Source organism: Trichechus manatus, unplaced genomic scaffold, assembly GCF_000243295.1.
Source record: "Trichechus manatus latirostris isolate Lorelei unplaced genomic scaffold, TriManLat1.0 scaffold00094, whole genome shotgun sequence".
NCBI classification, from domain to species: domain Eukaryota; kingdom Metazoa; phylum Chordata; class Mammalia; order Sirenia; family Trichechidae; genus Trichechus; species Trichechus manatus.
In genome coordinates, this window is record NW_004444030.1 from 5,862,537 (window position 1) to 5,883,288 (window position 20,752).

General features: G+C 37.1%; 1 protein-coding gene across 2 annotated transcripts in view; it reads left to right on the top strand.

Annotated features, from left to right (window-relative positions):
- ZC3H12C (zinc finger CCCH-type containing 12C) overlaps positions 1 to 20,752 on the top strand; it is an 81,588-nt gene that overhangs the window by 52,574 nt on the left and 8,262 nt on the right. For both annotated transcript variants that reach the window (XM_023736964.1, XM_023736963.1), the window contains exons 3-5: positions 12,706 to 12,845; positions 17,798 to 18,032; positions 20,030 to 20,136. In XM_023736964.1, the coding sequence (XP_023592732.1) occupies positions 12,706 to 12,845; positions 17,798 to 18,032; positions 20,030 to 20,136 (482 nt within the window). The remainder of the gene's footprint in view (positions 1 to 12,705; positions 12,846 to 17,797; positions 18,033 to 20,029; positions 20,137 to 20,752) is intronic.

A 20,752-nucleotide genomic window follows, 5' to 3' on the forward strand; every position in this document is an offset into this window, starting at 1 on the left:
CTCAAATTCTAGTAAAAAGACCAGACTTAATGGTCTGACTGAGACTGGAGGAACCCCAGAAAGCATGGCTCCCGGACTCTCTATCAGCCCGGAACTAAAACAATTTCTGAGGTCAACTCTTCAGACAAAGATTAGACTGGACTATGGGACATAAAATGCTACTTATAAAGAGTGTGCTTCTTAGCTAAAGTAGATACATGAGACTAAATGGGCAGCCTCTGGCCAGAGGTGAGATGAGAGGCAGAAAGGGTCAGGAGCTGGTTGAATGGATACAGGAAATCAGGGGTAGAAAGGAAGAGTGTGCTGTCACAGTACTGGGAGAGCAGTTAGGGTCACATAACAATGTATGTATAAATTTTTGTACGAGAGACTAACTTGAATTGTAAACTTTCACTTAAACTACAACAATAAAAAATAAAGTGGTTTCTGAACTATGAAATAGAAACGAAATGTACATTTAGTGGAGCTGGACTAACAAATCCTGACAAAAGGCTGCAGTTAAATTCTTCAAAAAAAAAAAAAAAAAGACAGTAATTTAGCAGATTTGTCATTTAGCAACAGGTAGGCCTTCTTTCTTAATAGAGCAGACAGTTGATAATATAGACAAACCATAAAATTAGTACTCCAGATATAGACATAAAAACAAAGCATGAATAACATTTATCATATTCTGAAATGAAATTCTTCTAAGTAACTTCACAATTCTTCAAAATCTGTGATTCCATTAAACTTGAGGTAGTTCAGCAGTGGGATATAGAATTAGTCTCTCTTCACTTGTACCCATTTGTTTAAGTTTATATATTTCCTTGAACAAATTCAGTGCTCTTTTAAGTTCTGGATGGTTTTAGGTTCAGATGCTTGTTGTGTCATTAAGAAAGTACAGTCTTGTGAACCATCCGGGGTGAGGGTATGATACACTGGGTCTCAGGGCCCTTTGATTCCCAAAAGTCCTTGATTTCATCAATGTGCTTCTATGACCTAGTCACCTGACTTTGTTAAAATTAACTAAATCTCCATATTCTACTTCAGCTTCTTCCAACTATTTTTTAAAAGAAGAGTGGTGAACAAAAAGACCCTCAGCCTCATCACTCCCTGGACATCATGCTGTACCATAGATTCTTCCATTGACTGTTACAATGGAAGCTGAGTCCACTAGTCTTGTCTTTTTAATATGAACAGACTGTTGAAACCTTTCTTCCCCCTCTATCATTGCAAGTCCTCTGTCTTGATCAGTGTCTTAGTTATCTAGTGTTCCTATAACAGAAATACCACAAGTGGGTGGCATTAACAAACAAGTTTATTTTCTCATAGTTTAGGAGGCTAGAAGTCTGCATTCAGGGTGTCGGCTCTAGGGGAAAGCTTTGTTTCTCTGGAGGAAGATCCTTGTCTCTTCTGAGCTTCTGCTTGTGGGCTGTCTTCATGTGGCTTGGCGTCTCTCTTCCCCCAGCTGTACTTAACTAACTTGCATTTAATCTCTTATATCTCAAAAGAGATTGATGCAAAATACACTCTACCTTAATCCTGTCTCATTAACATAACAAAGACAACCCATTCCAAAATGAGATTATAACCATAGACATAGAGGTTAGGATTTAGAACACATATTTTGGGGGGCACAGTTAAATCCATGACAGTCAGTGAACCCAGGTTTCTGGGTTTAGATCAGATATTCTGACTGATTGGTAGGCTTTAGTGGTGCACGTTTGCTAATAATCTCAGGTGGACCATGTTTGGCCAGTAGGATCCATGCTTGTATCGCCTCTCTGTAAGTCATAGGAAACCACCGGAAGAGTTTAAACAAGGGAAGAGTGACATAGTCAAATTTGCCTAGAAAGCTAGAGAGTGGATTTGTGCACTGGCGATAAGGAGACCTACTTTCATTTAAAAATATATTCAAAAGTTAAATTGCAGACAATCCTGGAGAAAAACAAAAAAGGGACAGTAATATAATTGCTTTTGAATTCTAATCAAATGGCACAAAATAGAGAAATAAACCATTTCTTGACAGGTTACAGTCCCCCCACCCCCAAAAGGTTCATGTTGCTGATCAGCTGGTGTTAGTACGAATCTGAATATTACCCAGGATGTTGAAAAACATCCCAGGTGAAATGTTAAAGTCATTTTCTTAAAGTTTGAACAGAAGTTTGATATACATTTTAGTCAAAATATGAACAGAGAAAATGCTTAAGTTGTGATAACTTTCCTTTATATCAAGAACAGTGGGCTAAACCCTTATTTTTAAAAAGTACAAGCAGAACAGGATTTAAGTTCTGATTAATCTTCTGAAAAGTACAAAGCCTTTTGTGTATGTAATGTATGTGGCAAAGTTATATGAACTTGAGAATTCGTTTCAGTGTTAATTTGAATATTGAAGACCACCTCATCTTGGCTCTAAAATTTGCCTTGAATTTTTTGGTTAGATTGCTGTCCTATTCCCTGTTTACCATTAAAGTACAGCACAGACAGAGTTAATAAAATCATCCCAGACACCTAGGAAGAGTGTTTGGGAGGGACTACAGAAGAGACTACAGATTGCCAGGGTTTACAGAAATTTGTTTTGTTTTCTTCTTGAACAAAACTACACTAAAATTACGTGGTTGTGTGTTCTAGTATGGTAGCCACTAGCCACGTGTGCCTATTGAGCTCTTGGAATGTGTCTAGTCCAAATTGAGATGGGCTGTAAGGGTAAAATAGACACCAGATTTTGAAGAGTCGGTATAGAAATATGTGAACTATCCCAATAATGTTTATGTTGATATCTGTTGAAATAATATTTCTGACATATTGAGTTAAATGAAACTCATTACTAAATTAATGTCAACTACTTTTTACTTTTGTGACTGTGACTGCTAGATGATTTAAAATTATATATGCGGTTTACATTATATTTCTATTGGACAGCCTCAGTGGAATGATTTTTTAAGCCCCAACTTACTAGAAATAATATTAATTAAATGACAGTTTAATTTCCCTTAAGGTCAGAGTCAGAGGTATTACAGATTAGTTGGCAGCATCCTGTTTTTCTTCTTGTTTTAAAGAAAATTGTTAGAGACTGCAAGAATCCAAGAATCAAAACTAGAGTTTTGGTGTGTGTTTACTTTTATTAGTGTTGATTCTCACAAAGACAAATACTAATTATATTCCATTGCATCTCTTTATAACTTTAAGTACATTTCTTAGTTATCTAGTGCTGCTATAACAGAAGTACCACAAGTGGATGGCTTTAACAAACAGAAATTTATCTTCTCACAGTTTAGGAGGCAAGAATTTTGAATTCAGGGTGCTGGCTCTAGGGGAAAGCTTTCTGTCTCCATCAGCTCTGGAGGAAGGTTCTGGTCTCTTTGAGCTTCTGCTCCTGGGTGATCTTCATGTGGCTTGCCATCTCTCTTCCCCTGTCTTTGCTCTGCTCACTTGTGTAATCTCTTTTGTATCTCAAAAGAGATTGACTCAAGACACACCCTACACTAATCCTGCCTCATTAACATAACAGAGACAACCCATTCCCAAAAGGGATTATAACCACAAGCATAGAGGTTAGGATTTACAACACATATTTTGGGAGAATGTAATTCAATCCGTAACAGTACATAATTCTAGTTGTGATCAATATCATGTATTTCCATAGACAGACCAGCGGACAGTAAACTTTCTGTACTGTCTCAAGTGTGCTTACTTCATCCCTGATTTAGGAAACAGCAACATTTAGTAATCCTATTACATATGAATAAAATTAATTACAGATCTTCACCTAGCTAGTGTTACCAGTGATAACAGGAAAAAATAATTAGCACCCATGTTTTCCACTTTTGTTAATATTGCAGACATTTTTACATCTAAACAGATACATTCTCTTCAGCATTTTCAGAATAATGCCCTACTTGGATCTAGATTAGTTGATATGTTTCCTATTATTAATTTTTGTCTCAAATCATGGACCTTTTAAGGTCAAGGAAATCTTTCTCCTTTCTATTCGCCTTTCCCATTTCCTTTTCCTTTTTCCATTCTCAGAACTACCTCCCTTAACTGTACCAACCAGAAGTTAATCATAAATTGTTTCAAGTTAAGACTTCTTTAGTAATTTTGGTGCTGAATATTTTCATTGCCCTAAATCAGTGATTTTTCAGACTTTTATTTTCCGTTAAAGCAGTACCATCCGGCCAAATCTTGCATGGAAGTGCAATATTTAAAACAAACCAAAGCAGAGTTCTGGTTGAATTAGGGGCATCTGAAGAGTGTGTTTCCCACTCAATAATTCCCTTCCCTACTCCCTAAGAAGGAGTCCCTGGGTGATACAAACAGTTAGCTGAAAGGTTAGTGGTTTGAACCCACCCAGAAGTGCCTGGGAAGACAGGCCTGGCGATCTGCTTCTGAAAGGTCGCAGCCTGGAAAGCCCTAGGGAGCAGTTCTACTCTGAGCACATGAGGTTGCCATGAGTCGGAATTGACTCTGCAGCAACTAACAACAACTCCCTTAGAAAGGCCTCTTTGCCACGTGCCTTGGAATTTCTGTTTGCAACACAATTTGATGAACATAGGCATAAATAAATAAGTATGGACCTTCAGTACAAGAGAAAAAAATCTAGATGCCCAGTGAATCATAGACAGACCATGATTGGGCAATGTGGAATTATAGATTCACAAATACAGTATGAAATTTAATGGGACTACAATGATAGAAAGTAAAAATGTTCTCATTTTACTTTTCACTCTGATAGTATTGCATCTAGTGCTTGACTGTGTAACCAAAGAATGATTTCTGGAAGGGGAAAAGAGTCTTTTTCCATATTGAAAATGGTATCTAGCTGCACTTCTTAGTTCCCTGAAAAAAGGGCCTGATGGCATAATCTGCTGTTTAAAGAACATAGGGTAGATGTAAGAGAATTTTTTTTTTTTTAACAATTACTAAACATTGAAAAATACATTAGTGGTTTTAAAGTGGTTTTAAAAATACGTTAAGGTTTTAAAGCCACCTTTTTTTTTTTAAGAGTTCTTTAAAATTAAAATCTATTTTTATATACCCAAGGTGCTTTATATATAATGAGACCTAAAATTAAGGAAACAAAATCAATTCACCAAATATTTGAAGAGTACCTGGGCTTTGTATTAATAATTTAGTGCTCAATAAATATTTGTTATGCTGATGATTATCATTATTATTCTATGATTAATATCCAGTACACTCTGACTTTCTCTAATATAATTAAGCTAACTGTATCTAAACTTGAAGGACATAATGCTAAAGATTCAAATAAGGTTTTCTAGTTTAAAAGGGTATTTTTTACACTTAGATTTTTTATTCTAGGCACTTTACTGATAAACCCTGCTAACTTGTGTCCTTATCATCATAGGTGACATAACATACTGACCCATTAAAGTCATAGAAGTTTCATAATTATACTTTAATCCTCAACTGGAGGGTATCAGATAGAGGTGCATCTTAGAATATAGCAAGACTTCTGATTAAATAAAAGGGTTATAGAAAAGCAACTGGTTTTGAGTCCCCTGATAATCTTGATCAGTTTTTGGTTTCTTTTTAGAACTAAAATGGTTTAGTGATCTCTAAGCATCAACCATATTGCTTTCAAAAAAAATCACAATTTATTATCTATGGTGAGATTAAAGCTATCAGATATTTGTTTTGATTGGTGTAATTTCCATTACAAAGAATACTTTTTTCCATTATCTAAAAATTAGGACTAAGAGGACATGAGAAAGAGAACTAATATTTCTCAAAGCCTTCTATGTGCCCCACACTCCGCTAGGTTCTCTGCATACGTCAATCTCATTCGGTTCTCACAACCCTATAAGGTGGGTGGGGTTATCTCCATTTTACATAGGAGAAAAATGGAGGTTCAGAATAACTTGCCCAAAGTCACACCGCAAAATGATAAAGAAAAGACTTAAGCTCATGTCTAATTCCAAAGGCTATAATACTTTCACTGGAAACCCTGGTGGCATAGTGGTTAAGTGCTATGGCTGCTAACCAAAAGGTTGGCAGTTCGAGTCCACTAGGTGCTCCTTGGAAACTGTGGGGCAGCTCTACTCTGTCCTATAGGGTTGCTATGAGTCGGAATTGACTCAACAGCAGTGAGTTTGGTTTTTTTGCTTTGTTACTTTCACTATATTGTTCTACTCTTGAAAAGCTATTTCTGTTTGGAGTTACTGAAACAGGCTATTCTATATACAATTATTGTAATTAGATTTTAGATAATTTATGAAAGGCTTTTTAAGGATAGCTTTTCTTTGATCATAATAGTAATATGCTTATTACATAAATTTTAGAAAATAAAAATCACCTATAGTTTCCAAGGTTCCTTACAAACATAAGTAATATGTTAATTCAAAGCAAATACTCGAATTGTAGCAAAATCAAATTTGAGGAAATAAAAAGATCGTTAAAAAGAGACTCCTTTGTTCTTTTCCTTTTTTTTCCTCCTGCTGCCATGAAAAGTATTGAAAGATGCTGTGTTTAATAGATCTTCATTCCCATTTTAGATTTCTCTATGTTTTTCAGTTAGTCCCCATATCTACCACTGGAAAATAACTTAAAATTCTAAAATAACCCTTCCTACCCTGTGGTTAACCTAGTTAATGATAAGTGTATATGTAACTAAAGAGAAGTATAATATGTGAATGTACATTTCCTAGATATGGCAGATGCAGTGGTAGTACAGTGTGGCTTTTCCGTTTAACCCATAAAAAGGCCCGTTATCTTTTCTGAAAACTACATTAAAATATGTGGTTTCCTGAATTTTTCTCTGCATTACAGAGTACACTTTTATAATCTATTAACCATCAGAAGTGGCTAATTTAATGCCATATTAATACATTTATTTGTCAAATTAAAGCATAATAAGCAAGTATACTTTAATTCTCCAATGAAAAGTGTATGCGGTGTTGTTATCATGACTTCTTATGGAATTGCCCTTCTGTTGAAAATAGAAACATAGAATTGATGTGCCTTTCAACTTAGTGACAGTAGTATAATGAATAAATTAAAGATAATTCCTGTTAGATTTCTGGAACAAAGTAAACTTACCAAATAAGGAAAAGTTATGATAGTGAAAGTCATGTGATAGTGACGACACATTTGTCAAGATAAGCTGTGTTCATTTTACCTCGGTTTCCAGTTTTCTGATTCTTAGGGAGCTGCATACATCTGAAACTGTGTGTAGGAGTCCCTGGATAGAAGTAATGGGGTTTCAGTTTCCCCAATCCAAACCTCAGTAGCCCTGTTCACAGCTTGGTCTGCAAATTTATTTCATCTTATTGTCTGGTATGAGCTCTATAATGAATTACAGAAATCTGTTGGGAAGTTGCAATGACTCCAATAGATCAGCAGTTTGTTTCCCATAGGGTGTTTTAGTTCTCATTGATGCTAGAAAGCCCCTATTCAAATTTTGGACCATAGCATGACAGACCCCCCCGCCACCGCCACCGCCTCCCCCAGCACATATTTACTATCAGGATAGATAGGCACATATTCACCAATTCAGGCTCTTTGCCTGCCAGGAGCTCCAAAAATATTCTACCTGGAGCACAGAATATAGTATCCATTAATTTATACAGGAAGTTCCTTTTCAACAGATTAACCACATTTAAGACGAGAGAGATATGTTCCTTTAACAGAGGACCTGTTTGCTTGAGAACCTCAGAGGAGAAGGAGTAGGTTAAAAGTCATCCAGAGATACCTGTAACTTGGATATTTTTCTGGGTCAAAGTAAAACAAGAAAGGTTAGTTGAAACTGCAAAATACATAGCTCCAGTGTCAACAATAAAGGACAGGAAAAGATTACAGCAGGAGAAAGAAACAGGCATGTAAGATGCTCATTCCAACTCCAAGGTTCCTCAGTTAGGTCAGTTTTGCCCAGTAGTTTGCGCCATTTGCTGGTTATTTTCTGTCTCTTTTCCTGAGTGGGTGGGGAGTCTCCTGGAGAGGTAGTAAATCCTCATAGTTAGGTGGCATCCCTTGTGTTTTCCTCAATTTCTTCAAGCATTCCTTTTTCTAATACCCTGGCCTCTTGTAATAGTGACATGCTGACTTTTTATTAGGGGGTCTCTATTTGTTGGTGGCCCCAGATAACAGTTTGCTCCCTTTATGAATAATTCTAATTGGCAGCTAACACTGCAATCTTAAGTTTCTTTTTGTCTTCTTTATCTTTCTCCATATTTTCCTAAGACTGTTGCTGCCTGTCATTACCCGAGAAGCTCTCCTTGCCATCTTATTACCTTTTCTCTTACTTGTGTTTGTTGAATTCCTGGCAACAAGGCTGCCACAAAAGTGGAGAGGGCCAAGGATCTATTCTGATCTTCCTCTGCAACCATCCCTGTAAATTTAGAAAATGCCTCAGTGAGCCACTGACGAAAATCGATGAGGGCCCATTTGGCAGCAGCAGCATCATAGCTTCCCCCAGCTCACCGTCCCCCAGCAGAAAGTCCTCAAGGACTGCCATCAGCAGCCCCTCACAGTGGGTTTCCCACGCGGGAAGAACAGCCTGTGTTGTTGGATAGTTGACTTTCTGAGGTCCTGGATTCCCTTATGTGGATGTTGTTTTGCTCCCATCATGCCTGTTTTATTAGTTGAGCAAAGTCAGCCAGAGGCAATACTCTATGCAGCAGCCACTGTGCATCCCACGCCTGGGGCTGTAGACTGAAAACATGCTGTGGAGCACCTTGCCAAATTTTTGCAAACCTCCCAGAGCACTGGAAAATAACTCTTAGGATGGGTAATACCAGCTGGGGGAAAGGATATGCACTTTTGCCATGCCCAGTCCTCCAGCTATCCTGGGTAACTTCTAAGATGCATTTGAATCACTGGAGCTCCAAAGAGATGGGGTTGATTTATTTCATGTTGAAGTGGAAAGTAAGAGGGTTTGTTTGACACTGTAGTTTTAGTCTCCTTTTGCCATTTTTAATCATTTTTGCTTCCCTGCCTATGTTTTGCGTGATGGTTTGGGGGCATTTTGGAGTAGAATCCCTATCAAGACATTCAGATAGGGCTGGCAGTTCTCCCCTTTCCAAATAGAACTCATTACCAGGTCCTGTCACCACTGGGAGCTCTCCATCCAAGAGGTCATCATCCCTCTCCTCGAGGTCCCAGGTTGAGGCAAAGCAGGGTAAAGGGAAGAAGGCAGAAGGAGCAACAGCAGAGAAGGATTGAGAACATGGAGAGAGAGAAGGAGCTTTCAGTTTCTTAGTCATTTCCTCCAGTTTCTTAATTCGTTCTTTCTGGCTGCACGATCCATTCTTTCATTTATTTCTTGAGATCCAGAGACACTAGTAATCTTTTTGTTTTGAGTAGGATTTTTTTTTTTCCTAAAAATCTCTGTAAATATACCAATTTATCTACCTGAAAAGAGCCTTCCTCTGGCCATTAAAAGGCAGGGTTTTCATAAGTAATCCCATTCCAAACATGACAGAGTGAGAAAGCCTTTCAAGAGAGAGACCTGCTGACAACATTCCCTGTTTTTCTACCATTAAAGCCAATGGTGAATCAGATGGGACCTCAAAGCCCGCATTATCTATTTTGCTCAATAGTAGCTCTTATCCATTTTGCTCAATAGTAACTCAAAATTTGCAGCAAGGGTTTGAAATTTTCCCTGGGAACTCAATCCCACTGAGCCAAAGTAGTCAAAAGAAGACTTTTTGGCAAACAGGGTCTCTTATCAGATCAAAGGTGGCCACAAATCCTCCAGCAAATTCACGAATTTTTTTTCTCCCTCTGCTGTCAGTATCATTATGAATTCGTTCATTTCTTCTAGCAATCCTGTCATCTTTTGCGTTACCCATTAGGAGACTTTTTTACATGCACGCAAGTTCAGAATTATTATAGCTCCTTTGTGAGTTGTTCCTTTCTTACCATTATATAATAACTTTTTTATCCCTAATAATGTTCTGGATCCCTGGTGGCACAGTGGTTAAGATCTTGGCTGCTAACCAAAATGTCGATAGTTCAAATCCACCAGCTGCTCCTAGGAAACCCTATGGGGCAGTTCTGCTGTATCCCGTAGGGTCACTGTGAGTTGGAATCAACTTGACAGCAACAGGTATAATAATGTTCTGCCTTAAAATGTATTTTTTCTGGTATTAATAGAGCTGTGTCAGGTTTCCTTTGGTTTATGGCATGCCTAGTGTAGAAGATAAGCATATATTCAACTGCAAATAACAGAATATTTTACTACAGTTGCTTGAAACAAGGGGGAGGGTGGGTATTTTTTCTCAAATAACAGGAAGCTCCGAGGTAAGTGTGAGTCCATCTGCTCAGGATGCCAGGCTCATTATGTGTTTCTATTTAGCGTTCACATTGTGGCAGCTTTCATATTCATGCTTGTTTTCTCCCCATAAGGCTGGCTTGTTTGGGAAGCACACTCCACCAGACTTCTTAAATCTTTTTAGGAGAATCTACTCTTAGATCAGTCATTGGCCCACAGAGATGAGATTAGCATGAGTAACTTAAACCAATCATGATTCATTAGTGTAAGGCCCATTCCTTCTAATCTATTTTCCCTTTCCCTTTCATAAGGAGAAAAGGAAATAGAAAAAGGAGAGGATGATGAGAACAGCCTTTATTATATCTATGGCATGGTACAGTATCCTGTTTTAACTCTCTAGGGTCTATGTCCTATGATTGCAAATGGTCTGCTGTTTACACACATTTTATGAAAGTTCTTTAATTAGAAGAGGGACTCTTCTATTTCTAGAGTGAATAAAATATGATCGTTGCCCTCACCAAATGAAATCACCAGGAAGAAAATGCTTATGCAGGCCTCTCTTTAGAGCCAGCAGCAGTTAACTGCTGGTTTTAGTAAACCAAACATCATTACCCATTGCCGTCAAGTCCATACCGACTCATAGTGACCCTATAGGACAAGGTAGAATTGGCCTATAGTGTTTCCAAGGCTGTAAATCTTTACGGACGCAGACTTCTGCATCTTTCTCCCTCAGAGCAGCTGGTGGGTTCAAACCACCAACCTTTCGATTAGCAGCCGAGCACTTAACCACTGTGCCACCAGGGATCCTTCAAACAGCAATTAGTGACTAACAAAATAAAATCTACTTAGATTCCAAAGCATTAATACAAAATAAAAATACAGTGAGGTTTTAAAAAGTTGAATTTTGTATTCATAAATAGCAAGTATTTATGTTCTCTTAAAAACGGGTTGAAGTGATTCGCCTTTCTAAACCTCTGTACGCAGGACTATTAAAACACCTAGCGTACATGGCACAATACTTATATAAATGAAGTCCTTTGAAGTAGTCAGCTTGTGTAGCAAATGAAGCCATTGGGTTACATAGTTCTATCTAATCCCTGCTAGCTTTCTTCAGTTAGCTACTCTTCAGTCATTCCAGAGACAGCCTTTGTCCTACCTGTGATTAGTGATTTCAAATCTAAATGCTTCTAGTACCACCATTTACCACAGCTTTCCAGAAGACTGATGAGATTTCAGTATTTTCCATGAAACCTAACATCACTTTATACCTTTGTTAGGCATTGCCTGGGCTATCAGGTAGCCTTTCTTACTTCTAAAATGGGACCTCAAACTCTCACTTCCCTTATCCCATGCTCTGAAACTTCCAGTGCATCTGAATCCACCTCTGATCTTGCCCTGGACCATTAGGATGGGCCTGTTGAACTAAGCAATCTTTGTGGTTTGCATCTGTAGCCTTCAACATCTACAAAGCAAGTTGGTCTATTTTTGTTTTGTTCTAAAAATGACTAGCGTATGTTAGATGGTTCTAGTGCTTCCCAGGGGACCACTGCAACAAATACTAATAAACCTAATGTTTGAGTTGCACTTAAAGGTAAAGCATTTATCTACATTATCTAATTCAGCTCTCCTTAGCCCTAAGAAGTACAGATCTATCTCTAGATAAGAAAATTAGAGCCCTTAGAGCTCAAACTATAAAAGAACATAACTATTGCATTCGACACTGTCTTTAAAGACATTGGATTAAGTGAATTATCAGGTTAAAGTGTACAAGCAGAGCCTGGTGCTAGATGAATACTTCTTGAATGACTACACCCTTTGAGTTGGGCATTTTCTTTTAGACACCAAGACTGCTAATCCAGTTTTGAATGCCCTTTTGTCATCATTAATCCTTGTCCAACACAGTATCATTGAACAGAAACCAGGTGTCTTTTTATTGAGAGAAATGGAAAGTATTGCTTGTATGAGATTAAGCATTGTGAACATGTTTTTTCTCTCTGTGACTGTGTGGTAGGTATGCTGTTTTACATTGGTCACCTAATGTGTGTTTTTTAATCATTGGATTGAAATACAGGCATAAGAATTCTTGAGAAGGAACCATTTTTAGAAACTCATAAGTATTCCTTTCCACTGTTTTTACAGATATTTTTCTGTGTGACTTCTTTTTTACATTTGACTGAAATTCTTCTCACTTTTTTTTTCCCTATGTTGGTCAAAAAGAACTTGTATCTTTCTGACTAGTTACCTTTACAGCTTTGCATTTTATAACATTTTTCTTTATTCTCCACAAAGTAGTCATCCCAATTTTCTTATTTTTTCCTTATAGATCTTAATACTCAACACCTAAGTATCTTAATATCTTCTAAACTCTATGCAATTCCACCTTAAATTGTAAATCTTCTGTTATAATTATATGATCATTTCTGCTTACAAACATGAATTAATTAAATTGAATTTGGGGTTTGTTGTGTTTTAAGCGTTCTAAAATAATCTTTCAGCCATGGAAACAAAGAAGTATTTTCCTGCCGTGGAATAAAATTGGCAGTAGACTGGTTTTTGGAAAGAGGCCACAAAGATATTACAGTTTTTGTTCCTGCTTGGAGGAAAGAGCAATCCCGACCTGATGCCCTCATTACAGGTAAGCCCTGTTAGCAGTTTGTTCTTAGCTTCTTTATGCCACTGTCAGGTATTCTGTTGAACAAAATGTTAATCTGGTCCTGTTCACACAATCAATGGGGCTGCTGTATTCTCTTGGATTTTAAAGTTCTTTCTGAGTTTGAAAATTATCTAATTATGTTAACCAACCATTAATTCTTGCTACATTTTTTTATTTGTATGGAAACTTTTGACTTCAAATTTTGTAAATTCTGACCTTTAGAGACATGCTAGGAGTCAGGAGACCTAGATTCAAATTCTAGCTTTGCCATTTACTGGCCACAGGACTGTGAGTGAGACACTGGACTTCTCCGAGCCCCCGTTTTCTCATCTGCTCTTTTAGACTAGGTGACTGTCAAATTCTTATTACTGCAGGTCAAAAAAGACTATCTGGTGTCAAGTACAAGGAAGTGACTCAATCCCAGTGAAGTATTTATATTTTGCATTATTCTGTAATTTTTAAATGTTTACGTTTCAGACAAAAATATCCTCTATAACTGTTCATTATTGTTGTTTAACATTTTGCTCAAGTTCAGTGATTTCTCATTCAGCATCCAACCCTTCTTGCCCCTGTCTCCACCTCCAACACTAACAAAAACTGTGGGGAACCTATATGAAGAAAACCATAAAACTTTTCAAATCAAAGACAAATGAGACTACCTACCATGTACCTGAAAGGAAAGGCCGTTATAAAGATGTTTATTCTGACCAGATTGATTTACAAGTACAGCACCATCCTGCCTGTTTTCTTTCTTCGTTTTTTTTAATACTTGACAAAATTATTCTGAATCATCTGGAAAGACTGGCGCAAGAACAGCTAACGAAGAGTAATAGGAGAAGGTGATTGGCCTATCAAATATTAAAGCATTCTCTTTATCTACAATCATTATATCGTTGTTAAACTAGCATAAGAATAGATAGGCAAGCAGTGGCAGAGTTCAAACCCATGAAATCAGACGCTAGCCTATATAAAAATATAAAGTGGGAGAAGTATAGGCATAATTCCACCAGTAGCACCAAGACATGGGGTAACTCTTTGGGAAAAAAGGTATATGTATTTTATTCTTACACCATATAATAATAAATTCCAGATAACTCGAAGGATTAAGTGTTAGAAAACAAACCATCCTATAAATAAATAGTCTTCAAGTGACTTGGGGACACCTTTCTAAATTTAAAAGTTTAGAAAGAGATTACAAAGGATAAGATAGATTTAATTACATCAAAGTTTGAACTTCTGTATCCTGGGGAAATTTCAAAAATGAAAACCAATTGATACCTAAGGAAAAAAATGTCATCAAAGAATCCGTGCCCTTTTCATAGAAAGAGCTCATATAGATTGATAAACACAAAGCTGTCCCCAGGATATAAATGGTAAAATGGCCCACATAGACAACTCACAAAAGAAATACACGTGTCAAACAAGAAGAAAAAACATTCAGCCTCATTAGTCAGAAAAGAAACACAAATTAAAACAATTGTTAGTTTTCACCCATGAAATTAGCAGGAGTTTAAAAACGGATATATCCATTCCACTGAGGGCATTACTTACACTGCTGTGGAGATGTAAATTGTTACAACCATTCTGGAAAGCAGTTTCATCCTAAAATGTTAACACTGTTGGATTTACTAGTTTCCCTTCAAGAAAAAATTCCCCCAAAAATAATCAAAGATACCAGCAAAGATTTATGTCCAGTGACATTCAGTGCAGCATTATTTACAATAGAAAAAAATGGAAACAAACTATATACTCATCATTAGAAGAATGGTTCAATAAATTAGGGTACATCAATATGATAGAATATGCATGAGAATATTGAGGTAGAAGTTTTAATGCTCTGAGGAAGTGCTCCTTGACATTAAAGACAAGTTTTATTATAGAGTGTGTTCTCTCTCACACACACACACGTACATATATCAACAGTGGGAAAAAATTACAGAGAAAATGACTGGAAGGAAAAATACCAAAATGTTAACATCAATTGCCTTCGGGTTGTGACTATATGAGGTCTTTTATTTTGTACAAAGAACTTTTAATGCTTTGATAATCAGAAAAGTAAACAAAAAAAGAAAAAGAACATTTAAGCATGGAAATGACTGGAAGACTTCTAGAGCATGGAACTAATATGATATCAAGGAGAAGAGAAAGTGTGAGGTGTGGCTGAGTTTAATTAATTCAAAAGGTATCAGCATGCCAGATCTCTAGAAGACATCAGTTATGCGATTTACTTTGTAAACTTCGTAGAACTATTGTCGGAGGGTTTTAGCAGCCCCCCACCCCCACCCCAGGGTAATAATTCTCCTGACTAAAGCCTTCAACCAGATAATACCTGGTAAATTAAACAGTCCAATGTTTTTTCACTTAAAAATATTTCACTTACAAGGTATACCAGAAAAGAAACTGGCTAAGAAATATTTTAAAGTTCTCAGTGTTATAGATTCAGACTAGCATCTGTTTTTAGTCTTTTATTCATGTAACAAACGTTTAATAAACTCCAGCTGTGTACCAGGTAGTAGTCCCTGGGTGGTGCAAGCAGTTAATGCATTTAGCCACTACCCAAAAGGTTGACAGTTTGAGTCCACTCAGACGCCCCTCAGAAGAAAGAGCTGGCAGCCTACTTCTGAAAAATCGGCCATTGAAAACCCAATGGAGCACAGTTCTGCTCTGACACACATAGGATTGCCATGAGTTGGAATCAACTCAATGGCAACTGATAACTGGTATGTATCAGATATTGTGCTAGGAACTGGATATTCAGTGGACAGTAAAAGAAATACACTTCCGTGACGATTGAGAAATGCCATATACAAATAATCACCCTCACAAATAATAAAGTACCATGGATTACTCATGAACATAAACTGATCAATAAACTGGAAGGCCTCAGGAGCATACGTCTTTAAATAGCTCATTTATTCATTCTACAGATGTTTATTGAGCACCTACTGTATGCTTCATGTGCTGGGTATTGATGAGTATAAAGATAAATTAGACATGGCCCCTTCCCTCAAAGTGCTTTTTATTAGGGAAACACACAAAACAATTATAATTTGACCAATCCTAAAGTTGAGACCGAGCTTTTGATTTTGTGTTGGTTTTCTGTCACTTTTTAAAGAGATCAATAATTGCATCCAGTAAACAAAATTAAGTTAAAGAACGTGTTTATGGAGAGCTTGCCAGGCACTGTGCTAGGTGCTTTCACATGTGTTAATTCGTTTTCTCCTCATAGCCTATCAACTGCATATGAGCAGAGGAAGAAACAGGCTCAAAAAGATTGTAACTGCCCTATTTAGAAAGTAACAGAACCTGAGTTTTATCTGTGATTTGCTGGTTCTAAATGCCCACATTTCTTCTACTTCTCTTCTCTGCTTTCCTTATGAACTCATTTGTTAGGAACCTCATCCGATCTCTCTACCAGCATGAGAGCTGACCCATATCGCTCTTCCATTCCTTCTTCTCTTGTACCCTGCTCATACTTCTACTGTAGCAATTACAAGTTTGCCCAACCTGCTAAGACTGAGAACTTAAGAGAGGTCATTGTTAATCCTGGTGACGACTGGCACCTAGTCAAGTACATACTGTGGAGTAGGCATGCAATAACTGTGCGGTGAAAACATGCTTAAACAATAGCAGTAAAATACGTTTTCCAGTTAATAAGCCTTAAGAAGCAGTGAACGTGTTTTTTTTTTTTTTAATCATATCTGTAGGTCTCTATACCTGGCATTCTGTGCCAGGAATTTACAATGGTGAGACAATACAGAATAAAAGAAGAAAAGTAGGAAGAAGGGATGGTTGACAAAAATTTTTATAATTGATCAAAATAATTAACACCTTTGTTTTTTTTACCACAAAACAAATCATTAGAGTTACAAAGTGCTGAGAGTATGTCAACCAAAGACAAAATGAGTGTTCTTCCACCTATCTTTTTTCCTGTCATAATTACTCCTAATCTCTTATTTAAGGAGCCTTGGTTGTACAGTGGTTAGCTCTTGGCTGCTAACTGAAAGGTTGGCAGTTCGAACCCACCAGCTGCTCTGTGGGAGAAAGATATGGCATTCTGCTTCCATAAAGATTACAGCCTTGGAAACCCTATGGGGCAGTTCTGCTCTGTCCTACAGGGTTGCTATGAGTTGGAATCAACGGCAACAGGTTTTTACTCTCTTATTTAGTCAGCCCCCACAGGAATGCTCACCTGTGTAACCCATACTTCACAGAAAGAGATGTGGAACAAATGGCCGTGCCCATAACAAGACTTCTGAGTTTCAATGCCTTCTTTCTCTTTGGACTTTCTGATGCAATTTAAGGCTTTTCGCTTTGCCACCTCTACTACTACTTTTCAAACTCGCCCGCCACCACATGCACTAGTTAGAAAAAACAACTAAAATAAACAAAACTTGGGCACATCTGCTGTCTCACACCTGAGCCCAGCACAGCGGCTTTGTCAGGATGGCGTCGTGCTGGGAGTCTGCAAGGAGCTGCATTCAAAGCTGTAGTACTGGTGGCTCAAGCTCAGAATTTGTTCAGTCACAGTTGGGTTTTATGCTGCTCATTTTTTGCCTATTTTAAAAGCCTTTATTACTGAAGTTCTTGAAAGAAAATTAACGATTATTGACGTTTACAAATTGCACTATATCCACAAACTGCAAATCATAATCCCCAATTAAATGATTACATGTGAGTCCTTGTGCTCAGTGGTTAAGAACTATGGCTGCTAACCAAAAGGTCAGCCAGCCCCTCCTTGGAAGCCCTATGGGGCATTTCTACTGTCTCCTATAGGGTCGCTTTGAGTCGGAATTGACTCGATGGCAACAGGTTGTTTTTTTTTTTTTCTTTTTTAATCCAGTTCATGTTATGAAAGTTCACATTTTATGAAAGTTGCTGTATGTGCTTTATATGTATTTATTCCTGAAATTTTACCCTTGTGATTCTGGCAGATCAGGAAATTTTACGTAAATTAGAGAAGGACAAAATCCTGGTGTTCACGCCATCCCGACGTGTGCAGGGGAGGCGAGTGGTGTGCTATGACGACAGGTTCATTGTGAAGCTGGCTTTTGAGTCGGATGGTATAATTGTGTCCAATGACAACTACAGGGATCTGGCTAATGAAAAACCAGAATGGAAGAAGTTCATAGATGAGCGGTTATTAATGTATTCATTTGTCAATGACAAGTAAGTAAAACCGTTTACTTGCCAATATATACTGCTTCCCTGAAAATCTAACTCTCCGTGACAGCTGCTACAGATTCCCACCCTTTTTGCAACTGCCCAGACCTAAGACAGATTTCTTCCAACTACTGATTTTCCCACTGATACTCAGTGCCAGTCAGAAAAACTGCCGAGTCGTGCCTCAGAAGGTTCTGTGTGAGGAGCTGTTGAAGTGGCAGGTCCCTGCCCTTCCCTGTCAGACACTGACGGGCACCTGAGGCAGAGCAAGGCTTCTGACACTGTCTGAGTAACTTGTAATAGCCGACACGGGCAATTTTCATCTTCAGAGAAAGAAAATTTTGAATATATTGATGCCCCAAAAATGGCTGCTGGAAATCTACCTAGAGCTTTGCTAACTTAACTAAATAGATGATTTTCATTTAAGTTCTAGAAACTCTAGTCCTGACCAGAGTCTGCAAATGGATAAATGGACAAATTACATGAAACAGCATGTCCCAGGAGAAGAAGTATAATTATAAATATGTAGAAAAATGTCCAACCGTTGCTAATCAAAAGTGAAAATTAAATCTACAAAAAACATGTTTTTTTCACTCATTTAATTCTCAAAGATAATGTTTCATATGCCTTATACTGGTAAAAATGCGGTGAAACTGATATATAATTTGGCATGGTTTATCAGAATCCTTAAAAATATTATGCCCTCTCAATCTTATAATCCCATTTCTAGGAGTATATAATAAGGAAAAAAGAAAAACCAGAGGTGTTCATTACTGTAGTATTTATAATTGTAAAAAATCAAAGGCAAACCAAATGTACAATAGAGAAACCAATTAAATTACAATACATAGTCTAGTGAAATTGTGCAGCTGTTTAGAATTATTATTATGAAGGCTGTTAAGAAACACTGAAAAATATTTATATGTTAAAAGGACAAAGTATAAAATTATATTTATGTTTGATTAAAGTCATGTAAAATGGTGTATGCATATGGAAAATTACTAAAGTGCAGCATAGACATAGAAAATACTTGTATTGGGATTATAGAATTGAGTGAATTTGCCTTCTCTTTTTAACTTTTAGTGTCATACTGTTTTTATAAAAAATATTAAATGCTGTATTTGCTAAGTGTTATTACTCAATTATGTTAACAATGCTATGAAAATTTACACATTACTCACATTTTATATGTAAATACTTATTTCAAGTTCAAACAGTAACATAATCAGTATTAGATCTCTTCAGTCAAAATTATGCATGCCATGAGCTCTTCTTGCCTCCATTGGAGAATCAACCCAAAAGAATATAAGTTTACTTTCTTAAGACTTTTTCTGTCTCAGCTAAGAATTACCTTAGTATGGTTAGAAGAGACTAGGCTTTGGAGTCAGACATAATTGAATCTTAGCTACGCCATGTAATCTTAGATAAACATTACTTAATTCATCTAGGTCTATACCAGAAAAGTTTATTAATCTGTCAAACAGAGCTGAAACTTCATGGGAGGATTGTTAGGATGAAATGAAACAATGTGTGTAGAGTATCGGGCACAAATGGGTGTTTAGTAAGCTTGAGTTTTCTGGTTAGTTTCCACCACCTCTCCCTTCCTCCCTCAGCTGCTGCCTCTGCACTCACTCCCCACCTGCTTCAGAGTGCTTCACAAAATTAATGTTTATGAAACACTCGTTAAATGTCCTGATAGTTTTCTAAAATCCTTACAAAATCCCAAGACTGAGAGGGAAAAAGAACTAATTAGAACATGCTAGACTCAAAACTTACTTGAAATAAAACAAACACAAGTTCAGCGTGAAACATTTTATTTTCATTAAGAAAAGAGAACTTCATTTATTGCTTTTTTTTTTCTTAACCCTGTAAATGTTGAATCAAATACTTGGATTAAAATTTCAAAAAAATACCTTCGAATGAGTAAGTCTTTGTACTCTTTGTCGTAGAATTGAGTATCCACCTCCTAGTTGAGATACAATTTTTTATTATATCCATGACAGGTTCATGCCCCCTGATGATCCTCTTGGCAGACATGGCCCAAGCCTGGATAATTTTCTGAGGAAGAAACCTATTGTTCCTGAACACAAAAAGCAGCCTTGTCCATATGGTAACTTTCTTTATGGGTATTTAATACATGCCTTTAGAACACAACATATTGTTAAACTTTTGTTAATAAAAATAAACATTTTAAATTTTGGATGGTATAGTATGTGGTTCTTTTGATTGTAATGAAATTTAAGCATATCTTAGCCATGAGAAAGAATTATTTTTACATAGTTGGGTTCAATGCCAAGTGGATTTCCCTGAATTAAAACACAGTTCCAAAGATTCAGTTAATACTACATGAAGTTAGCTTTCAGATGGATAAAAACTTGGAGTCCTTATGCCTAGATACAAATCAGAGGAGCATGGTTTTGTCCTATCACAGCTGTACGTGTTGCTCTTCAGAACAGAATTTCCTACCTGATCATAAACTTCCTGGAAGAGAAGAGGCAGGTGTGAGTCGGGCACACAGGGTACTAGCCAAAAACCCTGGAGGTGATTATTAATCATTCAGCCAACTTTCTTACTGCTCTTGATAGTAAGGAATGGCAAGACTGAATCAAGGTGGTATTTCTCAAGAGTAAGGAGCAGAGTAACACTTAGCGTACCTCCCATTTCTGCCTTTGTTTCTTAATGCAAGTTAAAATAATAGTGCCAAACTGAATTTTTCAGGATCTGGT